The sequence below is a fragment of the Hyperoodon ampullatus genome, assembly GCF_949752795.1.
Source record: "Hyperoodon ampullatus genome assembly, chromosome: 3".
NCBI lineage: Eukaryota > Metazoa > Chordata > Mammalia > Artiodactyla > Ziphiidae > Hyperoodon > Hyperoodon ampullatus.
Window position 1 is genome coordinate 66104768 of NC_136916.1, and position 15039 is coordinate 66119806.

At 42.0% G+C, this 15039-nt stretch overlaps 1 protein-coding gene across 2 annotated transcripts in view; it reads left to right on the forward strand.

The window, feature by feature from the left end:
• SCAPER (S-phase cyclin A associated protein in the ER) overlaps positions 1-15039 on the forward strand; it is a gene marked incomplete at both ends in the record, with an annotated part of 359493 nt that overhangs the window by 326201 nt on the left and 18253 nt on the right. For both annotated transcript variants that reach the window (XM_079700316.1, XM_079700317.1), the window contains one exon: positions 1389-1538. In XM_079700316.1, the coding sequence (XP_079556442.1) occupies positions 1389-1538 (150 nt within the window). The remainder of the gene's footprint in view (positions 1-1388; positions 1539-15039) is intronic.

Sequence of the window (15039 nt, forward strand, 5' to 3'; positions counted from 1 at the left end):
ATTAGCACAGATGGCCTTGAGATCCCGGATATTGTATAGTGCATATACTTTGACAGTTTTTACAATTGAAGGTGGTCTCAAGAAACAAATCAATGTACTGACTTGACAATTAATTCTGGCTAAAAAGGAAATATAGTTTCCTTGAAAAATTGGTTTAATTTTTATATTCAAACTTACATGCCCCTTGACCTGCTCTTATCAGTGAAGGTTAAACAGAGGGCACTGGGTCACAGCAAGCTGGACACAACTAATTAAATAAGGGCTGAGCTGAGAAGGCGTCACTACTTGATTTAAAGGAGCAGGGCCCTCCTGAAGTCTCTTTGGGGCTTGAAAAACATTTTGTCTCAGTGCAGTGAAACGGAGACAGAAGGCACTCTTAAAATTTAGTAGTAATTTTGTTTCAACAGTATTTATTAAAAAGACTGTGCTTTCGCGGCTGTTAGGCAGAGTGAATTCATTGAAACTTCCAAGCTGCAACGTATCTGACCTGGTTCAAGCCAGCCAAGACCTCAAATCAAGAGATGAGTTTAAAACACTGCCTTTTCCCACAGGCTGGCAGTGGTGCTTCATTCCAGTGTGGGCTGCGAGTGCATTCTGTGGGCCTCGCCTCTCCCCTTTGCCCTCCTGTCGCTCTGTCTGTTTGACATGTTTATTAAATAGACGCTTCAGGCTGCACAGACAGACTCAGGCTCTCCTCCCGCGTCGCCCACCACCAACAGCCCTTTGACTGTCTCAAGAAAGGATCCCAGAAGCCTCATAGCTGAGGGGGCTTCATGGTTTGGTTTTTGTGTTTTTTTTGGGGGGGGCGGGGGCAGGTTGTTGGGTTTTTTTACATTACTTTGGGAGCTCAAGAGCTATTTGAATAATAACTAATTGTTATGTATATTTCTTTTCTATTTGAACATAAGTAAATAATTAGAGTCATATTTTTATCCCTGCATACAAGAAAATATTTTCTCCTTCAGAAAAAAAAAAAGTATTGGAAGTTAGCTAAATGGTAGATTTACAGGTGAATTTTAGTATTATTATATTTTTCCAAATTTTCTACAGTGAGACTGTGCAATGAGAAAAAAAATACCTCATTAAAAATGGGATAAATACCCATGCTTTAGGTGAATAGTGTCTTGATCCACATAGTACAGGCATTTGGTCTGCTATGCTTTATTTTCTGTCTTTTTTTTTTTTTTTCAGTTTAAACGTTGCATTTATTATGGTCGTTTATTGTAGCAGGAATCCCTGAACTGAACTGTTAAGCACAGTGCTCTAGAAATTTCATATGCTTTTCTGGCATCATGGCAGAAGGTGCACAGGGCCCAGGTGTGTTTTGTGATTTGCAGCCCTGGCTGTCCCTGGGCTGGGGAGTTCTAACTGCTCCTTGTCTTTGTTAGTCTATTGTAGGGGCAGAGGGCTTGTCCCTTGCATTCCGGCACATCGCCAGCTCCCTACTGGGCCACTGCAGCCATGTCTCCTGTGAAAGCCTCCTTCATGAGGTCATCGTCTGTGTGGGCTACTTCACTGTCAACCACCCAGATAACCAGGTAAGAGGCACAGGAAAGTTCCTCAGACTGCTTCCCCAGCACTGAGAGTGTGAGGTATTGGAGTGAGAAAAGGCAGGCTAGCCTGCTGGAACCCATCTGTCCTGTGTGAGGCCCTTTAACCAGGCTCCAGGGATATGCCTCTGACTTATCTCCAAAGAGATTTGATCAGCACTAGACCAGCACTAGGACTTCCTCTTAAAGCTATAACAATAAGATATTTTTAATAAAATATTCTTCTTAAGCCACACAGAACCATCTACTCCCTTACCACATAGATCCTGATGCTTTATTCATATTTTGTTGTTGTTGTTTTAATGAAATAGGTTACATCTTTCAACTTGGGTCACTTTGCAAATATTATAGCATTAGTCTGGTGCTTTATGAAACTGCTCTTGGTCTTTGGCTTCTGCCTAGGTGCTTAAGAGGGTGCCAGATGGTGTTGGAGGGGAGCCTGAGAAGGCAGGGCTTGGGCCTTACCCCCTTGAATCACCCAGAGTAGTTTTGCTTTTAACTATTTTGATTATTTGGTTTCTGAGCAAGATTTCATTTGTAAATAGTGTTCTGTTGCTTTAAAAAGTTGGGAAATCTTTGTTACAGATTTTATTTTTAAAATAACAATAATAAAGCACTTTATCTTTTTTAACTTTTTATTTTATATTGGAGTATAGTTGATTAACAGTGTTGTGATAGTTTCAGGTGTACAGCAAAGTGTTATACATATACATGTATCTATTCTTTTTCAAATTCGTTTCCCATTTAGGTTGTTATCTTTATTTTTAAAAACAGAGTTATGGCATAACTAACATATCAAATTGTAATTCCTGACTACCTCATTTATCTAAAGCCTCATATTCAGCAACTTAATTATGTGGATTATAGCTGAGAAAACAGCCTATGAACAGCCCTTAACCCTCACTCTAAGCTTACTAATTTTTATTTTAGGCAACTCTCTAATAAGTGTGCTTACTAGGTTTACTAGCCTGCAGTAAAATAGACCAGGGCGGAAGAAGGACAGGAGATAGCTGTAGTGCCAGAGCCAAATACAAGGTGAGAACCTACACACTAAGAGCTGAAACTGCCTATCTGATAAGGAGGAAGAGGATAGAAAAAAACAAGACAAGCACAAGACCTCAGAAATTGTAGCCATCTGGGACTTCCCTGGCTGTCCAGCGGTTAAGGCTCTGCGCTTCCACTGCAGGGGGCGTTGGTTTGATCGCTGGTCAGGGAACTAAGATCCTGCATGCCGCGTGGCATGGCCAAAAAGTAAAGAAAAAAAAATTGTAGCTATCTGGTTTCAAAGGGACACTAAGCCCTGTATTTGATTTCCCTGGATGATTGTTGATGCCCCCAGTGCAGACCCTGAGTGAGCATGGAGGCAAAATGTATGTTCTGTGCATTCCCTTTAAGAAGACTGAGGAATATGAAGTCCATTGTAGAAAGATTTCCATGATTTAAAATATAGAAAATATGGACCCTTGCCAGAAGAAGCGTCATACATAGAAAAATTCCCCTTTCGCAGACCTCATTGCCAGAAGGGCAGATCTTTCTCACCTCCCACCACAGGAGCACTCACACAGTGCTCTCTCGGGTACTGATGCTTTGTCCTTTCCGTGGACTAAGCCCAGCAGGTTCATGAGTCTCTTACAAGCTACTCAAGGAAGGAAAGTTGAGCGAAATCTCCTGTGTGGTTTTCTTTTCTTCATGTGTATCCATTTGACCTACTAAACTGCATTTCCTTTCCCTCTAAAAGTTTGTTTTTATTTTTCTGATTACAAAAGTGTTTCTTACTCATCATGAAAAAGATAGGCAAGTGTAAAGAAGGAGGAGGAATCACAGTTATTCCTGATCTCACTGTTGAGATAGTTACTGTTACCGTTTTGGCAGGTTCCTTACCGTCTGTTTTCTGTGAATATTTTTGCCAGTTAATATTATTGAGATATAATTAACATGTAACACTGCCTTATTTTTAAGTGTGTACAGTGTGAAGATTTGATGTATTTATATGTTGCAAAATGATTAGCACAGTAAATTTAGTTAGCCATCACCTCACATAGTTAAAATTTTTTTCCTTGTGATGAGAACTTTTAAGATCTACTCTCAGCAGCTTTCAAATATACAATACAGTATTGTTAACTTCAGTCACCATGCTGTACATTACATCACCAGAACTTATTTACCTTATAACTGGAAGTTTGTACCTTTTGACCACCGTCACTCACTTCACCCACTCCCTAGCCCTCTATGAATATTTTTACATAGCTGAGGTCATATGGTATATACACTCCTATCCTGCTTTGTACACTTAACATTATATCGTAATCCTTCTTTGTGAATACAGTTTTTAATGGCTGCGTGGCTTTATCTTGTGTAGACAGCCCATGGTTTACCTCACAATTTCCTGTTAAGTAGTTTACCATTTATCATATCTCCTGCACTTATAAAGAGGTAAGTAATTTGTGTGTGTGATAATATTTTGCTGTACAGTTCTATAGCAAAAAGTTCAGTTTCTTCAGCATACCCATGTTTAGGGATGGTTGAAGCTCTTTGCTTAAACCAACTCTGTTGTGATGAATTTACTGAACTCAGAACTGTGTAGGATTTCAGAGAGATTTTCTGCTGATGTCGGACTGCAGACTAATCCTCTCCTATAGATAAAACACACACTCTAAGTATCTCTGGGCTCACCAGAGTCAATGAGAAATGGGGTCGGGGGAACTGGTATTTGGAAATGGCATGTTAGAACTGACGTGGACCTGATGGCAAAGTAATGACTGGGCATGTTGGGACAGGAAGAAAGCAGATTAAATGGGCAGAGAGAGCAGTAAGCAATCCAAGGAGGAGACAGAGACCCTATGGCTTCTCGGTTGGGGACGAAGCTGTGGGGTTTAGAGGTAATTGCTGAGAGGAAGAAATTAGAAAAGTAAAAAACACAGACCTCCTTTCTCAACACCTTGCCTCCCAGAGGGATTGAATCCTAACTGGACATCCACTTCTGATTTGGTGGAAGGTAGAAGGTCAGAGAAGTCAGTTCAGTCCTCAGGCAATTGCTGAAATGCAACAATCTGTGAAAAGAAAGAATATGACAAAAAGTAGAGAAGAAATCAGAAATTGATAGAAATGATAGTAATTGTCAAACACTGAGACATTGCACCTATGGAGATGCTTTTCTAAAGCATAACCTCTGGTATTTGTAGAATTCTTTATACTGCTTGCCCCATCTGTGGCCTCTTGGACCTCATTAGCACTTCATTGAGGCTGTAGGCAGAGGAATTACTCCCGCCTCACAGACAGGTGAAGAATCAGGACTCAGAGAGGTGAAATAAGCCCCCTGAAATGACATAAAGAATTGCTAAAATACCAGGACTAGAACGCAGGTCTTGCAAAGCCCAGCTCAGTGTTCTTTTCTTTCACATTGCTTAAGAAAATTAGATGTATCAGTGGCCCTTTCTACCAGTGATCTCTGAAGTATTTCTTGGGCAGGGGTGGAGGGTTTAGAAGATGATGCCCATTTACCTAGACAGTACACTGAGAAGCTGCCATTCTGCAACTCTGAATGCTTCTGGGACATACCTGTGTGCCTTACTTGGGGAAGATGGGTAAAGATCCTGGGAAAGTGTAAATGAGTGTGTTTTATGAGCACAAAATGGACCATAATCTAGCAAATAGAAGGCCTGCGTTCTAACCTCAGCTCTGCCACTAGCTGCGGGATCTTAGATAAATCATTTTCCCTCTTGAGGCTTGAGCATTTTTGACCATACAAAGAGGTATTGGGTTGGCCAAAAAGTTCCTTCGGTTTTAAGGTAAAACTAAGACACATTTTTCATTTTCACCAGGAACTTTATTGAACAATGTATTCACTGTTTTGTTCCACTACCTTCTGCCATTTTTCAGGCAACTTCATAATTCCATCTTCCCAAAACTTTTAATCTTTTTGAGCAAAGAACTGTTCCAGGTACCTTATACAGTCTTCCAGGAAATTGAGATTTTTTCCATTAAGAGAACTTTGTAAAGACCGAAATAAATGGAAATCCGAAGGTGCAATGTCTGGTGAATAAGGTGGATGAATCAGAACTTCACAGCCAAGCTGTAACAGTTTTTGCCTGGTCATCAAAGAAACACGTGGTCTTGTGTTATCCTGATGGAAGATTATGCGTTTTCTGTAGACTAATTCCGGGTGCTTTTCTTCGAGTGCTGCTTTCAGTTGGTCTAATTGGGAGCAGTACTTGTTGGAATTAATTGTTCAGTGTTCCAGAAGGAGCTCATAATAGAGGACTCCCTTCCAATCCCACCATATACACAACATCACCTTCTTTGGATGAAGACCAGCCTTTGGTGTGGTTGTTGGTGGTTCATTTCGCTTGCCCCACGATCTCTTCCGTTCCACATTATTATACAGTGTCAACTTTTCATCGCCCATCACAATTTGTTTTAAAAACGGAATGTTTTTGTTATGTTTAAGTAGGGAATCGCATGTGGAAATATGGTCAAGAAGGTTTTTTTCCCATAACTTATGTGGAACCCAAACATCAAAGCAATGAACATAACCAAGCTGGTGCAAATGATTTTCAACACTTGATTTGGATATTTTGAGTATGTTGGCTATCTCCCATGTGGTTGATTGTTCTCAATTAATGTCTCGATTTGATTGCTCTCAACTTCGACTGGTCTACCCAACTGTGGAGCATCGTCCAGCGAGAAATCTCCAGCACGAAACTTCGCAGACCACTCTTGACATGTTTGATCAGTCACAGCACATTCTCCACACACTGCACAAATCTTTTTTGTGTGTTTCAGTTGTGTTTTTACCTTTCTTGAAATAATAAAACATAATATGCCGAAAATGTTGCTTTTTTCCTTCCATCTTCAATATTAAAATGGCTACACAAAAATCCACCAATTTTGATAATTTTTTTTAAATGCACTGATATGACAGCTGTCACAATACAATCCAACAAAATTGTTTCGAATGAAGTTAAAGACAACTAAGCGCTACTAGAGCCATCTTATGGCAAAAAACAAACAAACCTTTTGGCCAACCCAATAGCTTGGTTCTGGATAGTGGTGATGGTTGCACAATATTGTGAATGTACTTAATGCCATTGAGAATGGTAGGCTTAAAAATGGTTAAAATGGTAAATTATATGTTATCCATATTTTACCACCAAAAAAAAGTTGTGGTTTTTTTTTTGTTGTTTGTTTGTTTGTTTTATAAATTTATTTATTTATTTATTTTTGGCTGTGCTGGGTCTTCGTCATGGTGTGTGTGCTTCTCATTGCAGTGGCTTCTCTTGTTGCGGAGCATGGGCTCTAGGCACATGGGCTTCAGTAGTTGCAGCACACGGGCTCAGTAGTTGTGGCTCACGCGCTTAGTTGCTCTGCGGTATGTGGGATCTTCCCGGACCAGAGCTCGAACCCGTGTCCCCTGCATTGGCAGGTGGATTCCCAACCACTGCGCCACCAGGGAAGCCCTTTTTTTTTTTTAAATGATGATCTAGGATGATCTAGGATTGTCCTAGATATCTCTCCTTTGAGCTCCGTGAGTCTGTGATATTTTAATGGCTGAGATTAGAACCACAGACCAGCATTCTGATTTTATGGAGACATATTGTGGTTTTTTAGGTCCTCCTTGCCCTACTCCAGATTCTTTCAGTACCAGATAGCTTCATGAGCTGCTTGCCCACTCCGTGGCAGCTCATCCTTAAAAGCTGAATATACCTTGGTTCTCTTATCTTAATACAGGGGGCCCATTGGCAGACACTCACAAGCAGAAACTTACAGGTGAGATGTCAGTGTCCTTGCTGTGTGATGCCGTCTCTAGCCACAGTAGTTTCACCTGCACCAAACAGCCATGCTCACCATCTGTGGCTGGGCTCCACGCCCATCAGGCTGCATGGCAAGGGAAGGGTAGGGGACATAGCCTCAAGCTTACTTAATGATAACTGCTCATATCCCAGTAGAACTGGGGAGTTTTCTCTAACTAAAAAGTTGATTGTTTATTTTCATTCTAAATCCCCTTTCTGCTCCCTCCAAAACCCAGTAATTTGCCAAGTGAGCATTTGCTGAGGGATATGGAAGTGCAGTTTTAAGCTCTCATTCCAGTTTCAATCACAGTTTCATGGAGCCTTCATCCTGGAGGGGCCCTGAGATACCTAGTCTGGTTCCCTCATACTGTAGATGGAGAAACTGAGGCTCAGAGAAGGAAAAGGAATTGCCAAGCAAGAACTAGCAGAGCCCAACCTCCTGATTGACAGTCCAGTTAGTGCCCTTTCCGCCTCACTTCTGTTCTTGTGAAAGTGAATTTATTTAACCTCATGCCACTTACTTTATATCAGAGAAATTTCAGAGGAGAAATTATGATGCTCAATTCATTTCATCTTTCCGTATCATTAGACAGAAGTCATGTTAATTTGCAGTGCCTGTTTGTCCACAGAGGATCCTTTATTTCCAGCTTGTGTCTTTGTAAGACAGGAGATCCTGAACTCCTGCTGCAGCCTAAGGCTGTTTTATTAGGAAACTGCTTTGCATAAAGGATTGGCACTTTTTATTTGCCACCATTTAGTCTATTAACTGGAAGGACTGAGCCCCATGATACTAAAGATGACTTTAGAAGAGAAACCTGGATAATAAAAGTAATGCCCCATCCTTGATAGAACCAATCATCTGTTTCCTATAGGGCTGCAGTTTCTAATTAAAATGTTTTTTTTAATCAAAAGCTTCCTTATCTTTTATGGTACTTTCATGACTCTACGTTCCTTCCCATTTAATTATTATAATGAACATAATTAGTATGGGCTGTCAGACCTTCACTTTATTTACATTTTATATTGGATAATTAAATGTGGTCTGATAATTAAATTAACTTGAATGACAGATGATTTGACTGCCTGCATATTACTGTATTGGGAATAAGCACCTTTGCATATTCATTGTAGTTAGTGACTGACTTTTTCATTTGGAAAGACCCCATAGATTCCAGCGATCAGAGCCGGAGTCTCCTGTGATAGTTGAAAGTAGGAAGGATCCCGTTGGCCCACCCTCCCCCCATCAGCTTCTCTGTAGAGAGTCATGCAGATCATGTAATCATCTGCTTGGCACTGCACCAAAGGCTCCTGAATGTGTCTGGGGAGATCAGAACCTGCGAGTAAGCTGGACACTGAAGCTCTTGAAACTAGATTCTGCCTGAGCTGTGTGATATGCCTTTTCCAAGTCTTTTGTAGTTTGCTGGCTTAATAAGACAATCCAAATGTTAATTGACTAAACGGTCCTAAAATGTATCCGTTGTACTCACCTCAGATGCTTCCCTGCAAACAAAAACAGGGCAGTTTCCCAGTTGTATACCATCTACAAGTGAGGGACACAGAGTTGTGTTTTAAGAGTGGCGGTTTTCCAGAGCTCCGTTGTAGCCTTTAGAACTTTCAGAGGTGGCCTAATTCCTGCTCACACATTCTTACTTTACTCTTTGTTTTTCTCAAAGGCAGATGGTCCTAGGTCACATGCATTTGGTAAACTCCCCCAGCCCCATCCAAGTCCAAGAATGGAGTCTGCTGTGGTGGGCTCAAAGTGGAAACTCCAGCATTCAAGGTCTTTCTGTTCTCCCAGTGTTGGCAGCTTATTCTCTAGCTGTCACACAAACATCAGCTTTCTGTATTTTCTTTCTTTGTGTGACAGATACAGTTCCTTTCACAAAATAAAAAGGTATCATGTCTAAGGAAGAGCCAAAGAACTTCAACAGTATAACCATTTTGGAGTTACTCTCAATATTACAGCACCAAAGAAAAATATGGGGTTTTTCCCAAAAGTAGAACAATAAATTTCCTAATTAAAAATAACTTCTGGGGCTTCCCTGGTGGCGCAGTGGTTGAGAGTCCGCCTGCCAATACAGGGGACGCGGGTTTATGCCCCGGTCCGGGAGGATCCCACGTGCTGCGGAGGGGCTAGGCCCATGAGCCATGGCCACTGAGCCTGCGCATCCGGAGCCTGTGCTCTGCAACAGGAGAGGCCACAACAGTGAGAGGCCCGCGTACCTCAAAAAACAAAATAATAATAACTTCTGCCTAAAGATTTTTTTTTTTAATTATTGATTTATTTCTTTTTGGCTGCATTGGGTCTTCGTTGCTGCACGCGGGCTTTCTCTAGTTGCGGCGAGCAGGGGCTACTCTTCGTTGTGGTGCGTGGGCTTCTCATTGCAGTGGCTTCTCTTGTTGCAGAGCATGGGCTCTAAGCACACGGGCTTCAGCAGTTGTGGCACGTGGGCTCAGTAGTTGTGGCTCGTGGGCTCTAGAGCACAGGCTCAGTAGTTGTGGCTCATGGGCTTAGCTGCTCTGCGGCATATGGGATCTTCCCGGACCAGGGATCGAACCTGTGTCCCCTGCATTGGCAGGTGGATTCTTAACCACTGCGCCACCAGAGAAGTCCCCTACCTAAAGATTTGTTCTAAGACTTCTAGTGAGTGACCTGGCTGATATTAGAATGGAGAAATTTGCCAGTTAGCAATTTTGGCTGCTTGTATTAAAAGTCACCAATGTCACAGAATCCAAATAAAAGATACCTTTTACTTCCCTCATCTCTTTGGTGTCCTCATCTCTCTTTTCCAACACAAGGGTAGTTTGAAGTACCATGGGCTCGTACCTTTTAACTCCAAAAACCACTTGAGAGGTTATAAGGAACTCCCTCCTTGACCCAGTGGCTGCATTGCCAGGGAATCAGCTGGAGTAAATGGCAGCCTCCGCAAGGGAGCCTCCACTGAGCTCTCAGATGGAAGCCTTCACCACCCAAGACTAACATTGGCCAGGTATACTTGTAGCACTTAACTGAGAAAGGAACATTCTTCTCCCCCTTTGTACAGGATTGTGTCCTAATTCGTGGCTCACTATAATCCCATGGATCCCCCTGCTTGTGGTTGATACAGTGATAGTTAAGGTGGCACCTGAATGGATTCACGTCTTGAGTCAGTCAGCAGTTGAGGTTTTGAACTTGATCTCTGATAGTACTAAAAGTCAGATGTCACATCTCCGTGACATAGAGCATAGGCTCTGAAGTCAGCTGGCTTTGAAATCCATGTTCTGTTCTTTCCTAGCACTGTGACCTTGGTTTGGTCAAGTTACTGAGCTGTGAGTTTCGGCTTCCTCATCTGTGAAATGGAGGACGTAATACCACTACTTCCCACATTGTTGTGTGAATTAAGTGAGACAATAAAGGCCCTGACTCATAGTGAATGCTCAAGAAAGGCAGCTGTTGCTATCCCTGAAGGCCCTGTTACCATCATCTTTATGGCACTAAATAATACACCTGATTCAGCAGTAGGCTGAATTCATAATTCTGGCATAGTGATCGGAAAAAAACACAATTGTACAGGTAAACTATCCTTCCTTCACCAGTCTTCTCAGTTTCTCATTTTTGGGGAACTCAGATTCAGAACACTCCAGTAAAATAACTGTCAGGAAATCTAACATTGAAACTTTGAAATTGAAAGCTAACCATAGTTTCATCTCCACTCTCCTATAAAAAGTTGGGAACCCACTAAGCTCCTTCAGCAGTGGAAGTGAGACCAAGAGCATGAGTAGGGTCATTGTGAGGTCTTAGTTTAGCCGCAAGATGCCATGAAGTTAATCATCTCCTTCTGAGCTCCATCCCAAGACTGAGCAGAGCAGCAGAAAATGCACAAGGGGAAGCCAAGCAATAAACTGTCAGCACCCTATTCCCCAGGTGCCCAAACCCTGATCCTGTGAACAAGGTCCAGAGCTGAACCCTACTGCCAGGTCAGGTGTGTGCACAATCCTCAGTCATCCTTTGCTCACTTGGAAATCTTCTAATGGGGTGGAAAATGAGGCCAGAAGGAATATTTTGTCAAAGTTTAACTCATGACCAGTGGTGAATCTAATTTTTTCTGGTCCTGCCTTGGTGTTTGGTCATAGAGGGACCTTTTTAATAAATCACTGAGATAGACTGTAATCACAGAGAAAACACCTCTCCTGAGGTAGGAAATCTTATATGAGATCCTCATCAGTCACAAAAAGCCCAGCACCAAGGAACAAATACTAGTGCAGCAGTCAGGATGGCTGGGTCCTTTCACAGCTGTACAGCTGTGTGACGCTGGGCAAGTCACTGCCCTTCTCTGGGCTTTACCCACAGTTAGGCTGGGTACTCCCAAGGGCCCTTCCAGCTCTGATGGAGGACAAATATATAATTCTAAGGTGAAGTGGGAAGTCATGTCCAGACCAACATGAGTACTTGAATTTAATAATCTTCATTTCTAATTGTAGTAATCGCAAGTACTCCACTGTAGCCATGTTGGTCTCCTTGCTCTTCTACAAACACACCTCTCATGTCAAACCTTTGTTCTTGCTGTTTTCTACCTGGGAATCTTTTCCCTCAGAAATCAGCATGGTTTGGGAGGCGGGGGTGTTTCAAAGGTTTTTTTCTCAGATATCATGTTATCATGACCACAGTATCTAAAATAGAGTATCAGCCCCATGGTTACTGTTTCCCCTTTACCTTGCTCTATTTTTATTCATATACTTATTACCCGCCCTTGACATTTATTTATTTTGCCTGTCTCCCCGCTCCCACCCCATCCTGCTAGAATGTTAGTATCTTGAGAACAGAGCCTTTGTCTGCAGTGCCTACAGCAGTGCCTGGCACATAGTAATTACTTAATATTTGTTGAATGAATGATTGGATGTTGAGATAATACATCTCTTCTTAGGCATAATACTGCAGAAAAGGATAAAATGGCTCCAGATTTTGAAGGATACAGCACTTCTGTTTTAGTGACCAAACATCCTGAACTGACTTTTAGCTAAAAATTTAAGAGCCATTTCTTTGGCACTGTAAGTTATTTATCTTTGAATTTATTCTAAAAGAAAGTTCTTAGTTTTGCTTTTGCTGGAGCCAGTAGTTCTGAGATCCAAAGGAAACCACTGTGCTTAAGGTTTGGCAAATCCTGCATTTGAGAAAACAGCGGTATGTGAGAGAAAGCTTTGGAGGCAGACCTAGGTTCACGTCCTAGCCCCTCCTCTCACTTGAGTGATGAACTTGCGCAGGTTACCCCGAGAGTCGCTTTCCCCAGCTGTAACACAGAGCCAAGAAGTCCTAACTCACAGGATTGTTGGGAAGGTTAAATGTCATCCTTATTACGTAGGTCCCAAGTTTGACTGTCAGCTATGAGAGTGGATGTCTTTGGGGTATTTGCTTATCAAGTTGGTGGCATTGTCACAGCAAATCTACACTGACTTGTTATCATTTGGTTAAAAAAAAAAAAGGCTTTTTGGCAGGTATACCTCACTCTGAAAGCACACACTGGGAAAATCTACACTTAAAGACCCCCAAATCACCATATCATTCATTTAATAGCAAGTTTCCTGAGGGGATTTTAAAATATTTTTCTTAAATCTCTTCATGGGTATGTAATTCCTTTGGGATTGTGCACCTTTGGTCTGCCGTCAGATAATGCACACCTCGTCAGAGACCCTAGTGGGCAGCAGTTCTGCCATGGTAGCCATGGGCTGGTCTCTGCTTTAAGGAGTTGGTAGTATGTTTCTATAGCATGATGAGAGGAACATGGGCTCTGGAGCCAGGTGACCTATGTTATGGTCACAACTATACCACTTACTAGCTCTGTGATCCTGGTCAAACCCCTTACATTCCTGGTGCCAGTTTCCTCACCTGTAAAGTGGGGATAACATTGATAACACCTCATAGGGTTGTTGTGTAGACTAAATTTGATCATGCGCATCGTGTTAGCACATTGCCTGGCTGGGAGCAAGTGTTGACTACGATGTTATTGAAATTATTGTTGTCAGCCTCCACATTCCCTGTTCTTACTGGGAAAATCCCTGGAGTATCCACTCAGTCTGCTCTGACACTTGATATCACCTTAGCTAGGCCATCTCTGCCATCAGAGCGTGTATCCCCGTCTGTTGAGAAACTGAAGAGAACTCTGTGTGTCTCCATGGACCCAAAAGATGTAGAAGCACCAGGAGGTCCCCCTGTAGGGGTCTCTGGGCTGCCACTCACCGTGCCGCTCCAGCACAGCTGCGAAGAGAGGTTGGGAGGGTCAGTCTGCTCTGGCCAGCTGCCAGCTCCCCTTCCCAAGGGGCATGTGTAGTTCATCTGGATGTACCTGACAGGTGATAAACATATGCTTGTCTGGAGTGCAATGAAGGAGAATCTCTGCTCACCGTTTTGGGCTGCAGAAATAGGAGGAAGGGAGACCTCACACCCGAATAATTCTCTTCTATATGAGCAACTGCTAAACTGAAAACACACCACAGAGGTAACTCAGAGGTACACTGAGATTGTGTTAGGAAAAGAAACTGGAAAATGCCTCACATGAATCAACGTGAACACTTAATGGGCCTTAATTGGAACCTTATCCTACTGTACTTAGAGCAGAGAGATGAAAGTAAAAGAAATCTGAGAGACCATTTATTTCACTTAAGAAAGCAGTAAACTGAAACTACAAAAAGATTTGACTACTATTATATTTTTATTATTAAATAAAATTGTCATAGACTGGTGCTAGTGAGCCCATAAATGCTCCATGGAATGCATCCATGCTCTCTGGCTGCTGTTAGGATGTGACCAGAAAATATATCAGGCTGTGCTCTGCATTTATTAACCCTGCTGTTGTTCTTACACCACCCAAAGGCTCCATGGTGAGGAAGGTTTGACCCAAGTTCTCCTCACAGGAAAGGTCCAGAGCCCACTTGGAATATTTGTATTTTAGGGCATTATTAAATACTGTACATCTACCTACCCACCTCCCAACCCCCCCCACACACATGTCCTGTTAGTCTGTAATGGACATAATCTTGCCAGTACCCGTGTGTTTGTGTGTGTGTAATTATAAGTTCTCTTTTCTTAAAGAAGCTGGATTAGAAAATCAGAATAGTTGAGAATGTGGAGATAGCATATCCTGTGTGAAGACTTTTCATTCATTCCTAAGAAAAATATATTCTAAACTATTTTTTTTACCATATTTAAATGTAATATCTGTGCAGGTATAGTCAGCAAAAGGTGCTTATGTGTGGGAATGCTCATAGCACAGTATTATATTATTTCTGCAAGTTCACAGACCTTCAGAGATCATCTAGTCCAACTCCCCTCATTGCCAGACAAGAGAAGGACTTGCTCAATTCCCTGGAGCCAGGCCTCCTGGCACATTATCTAGGACTTTTTGTGACCAGCCTTCTCTCTTCTCCCCTCCCCCCACCTTGTGGTAGATGGGACACAGATAATGCAAATAAACAAAAAATCCAAAATAAAGTAGTCCCTCAAATGTATGACGGTACAGTGAGTCTGTATCATTTCCAAGGTTTGTGCTCTTTAGTCAAGGTTCTTTCTCAAACATAAATTAAAACAGAAAAAGCATGTATGGGTATAGTCCCTGACAAATTATAGAATCTGTGACTTTTAGGGTTAGCCAAGTTTTTAAGAGAATCTAGCCCCCACTTCTTGTGCTACAAGATGTGTTTGACGGGAATTTAGAACATGCTTCATT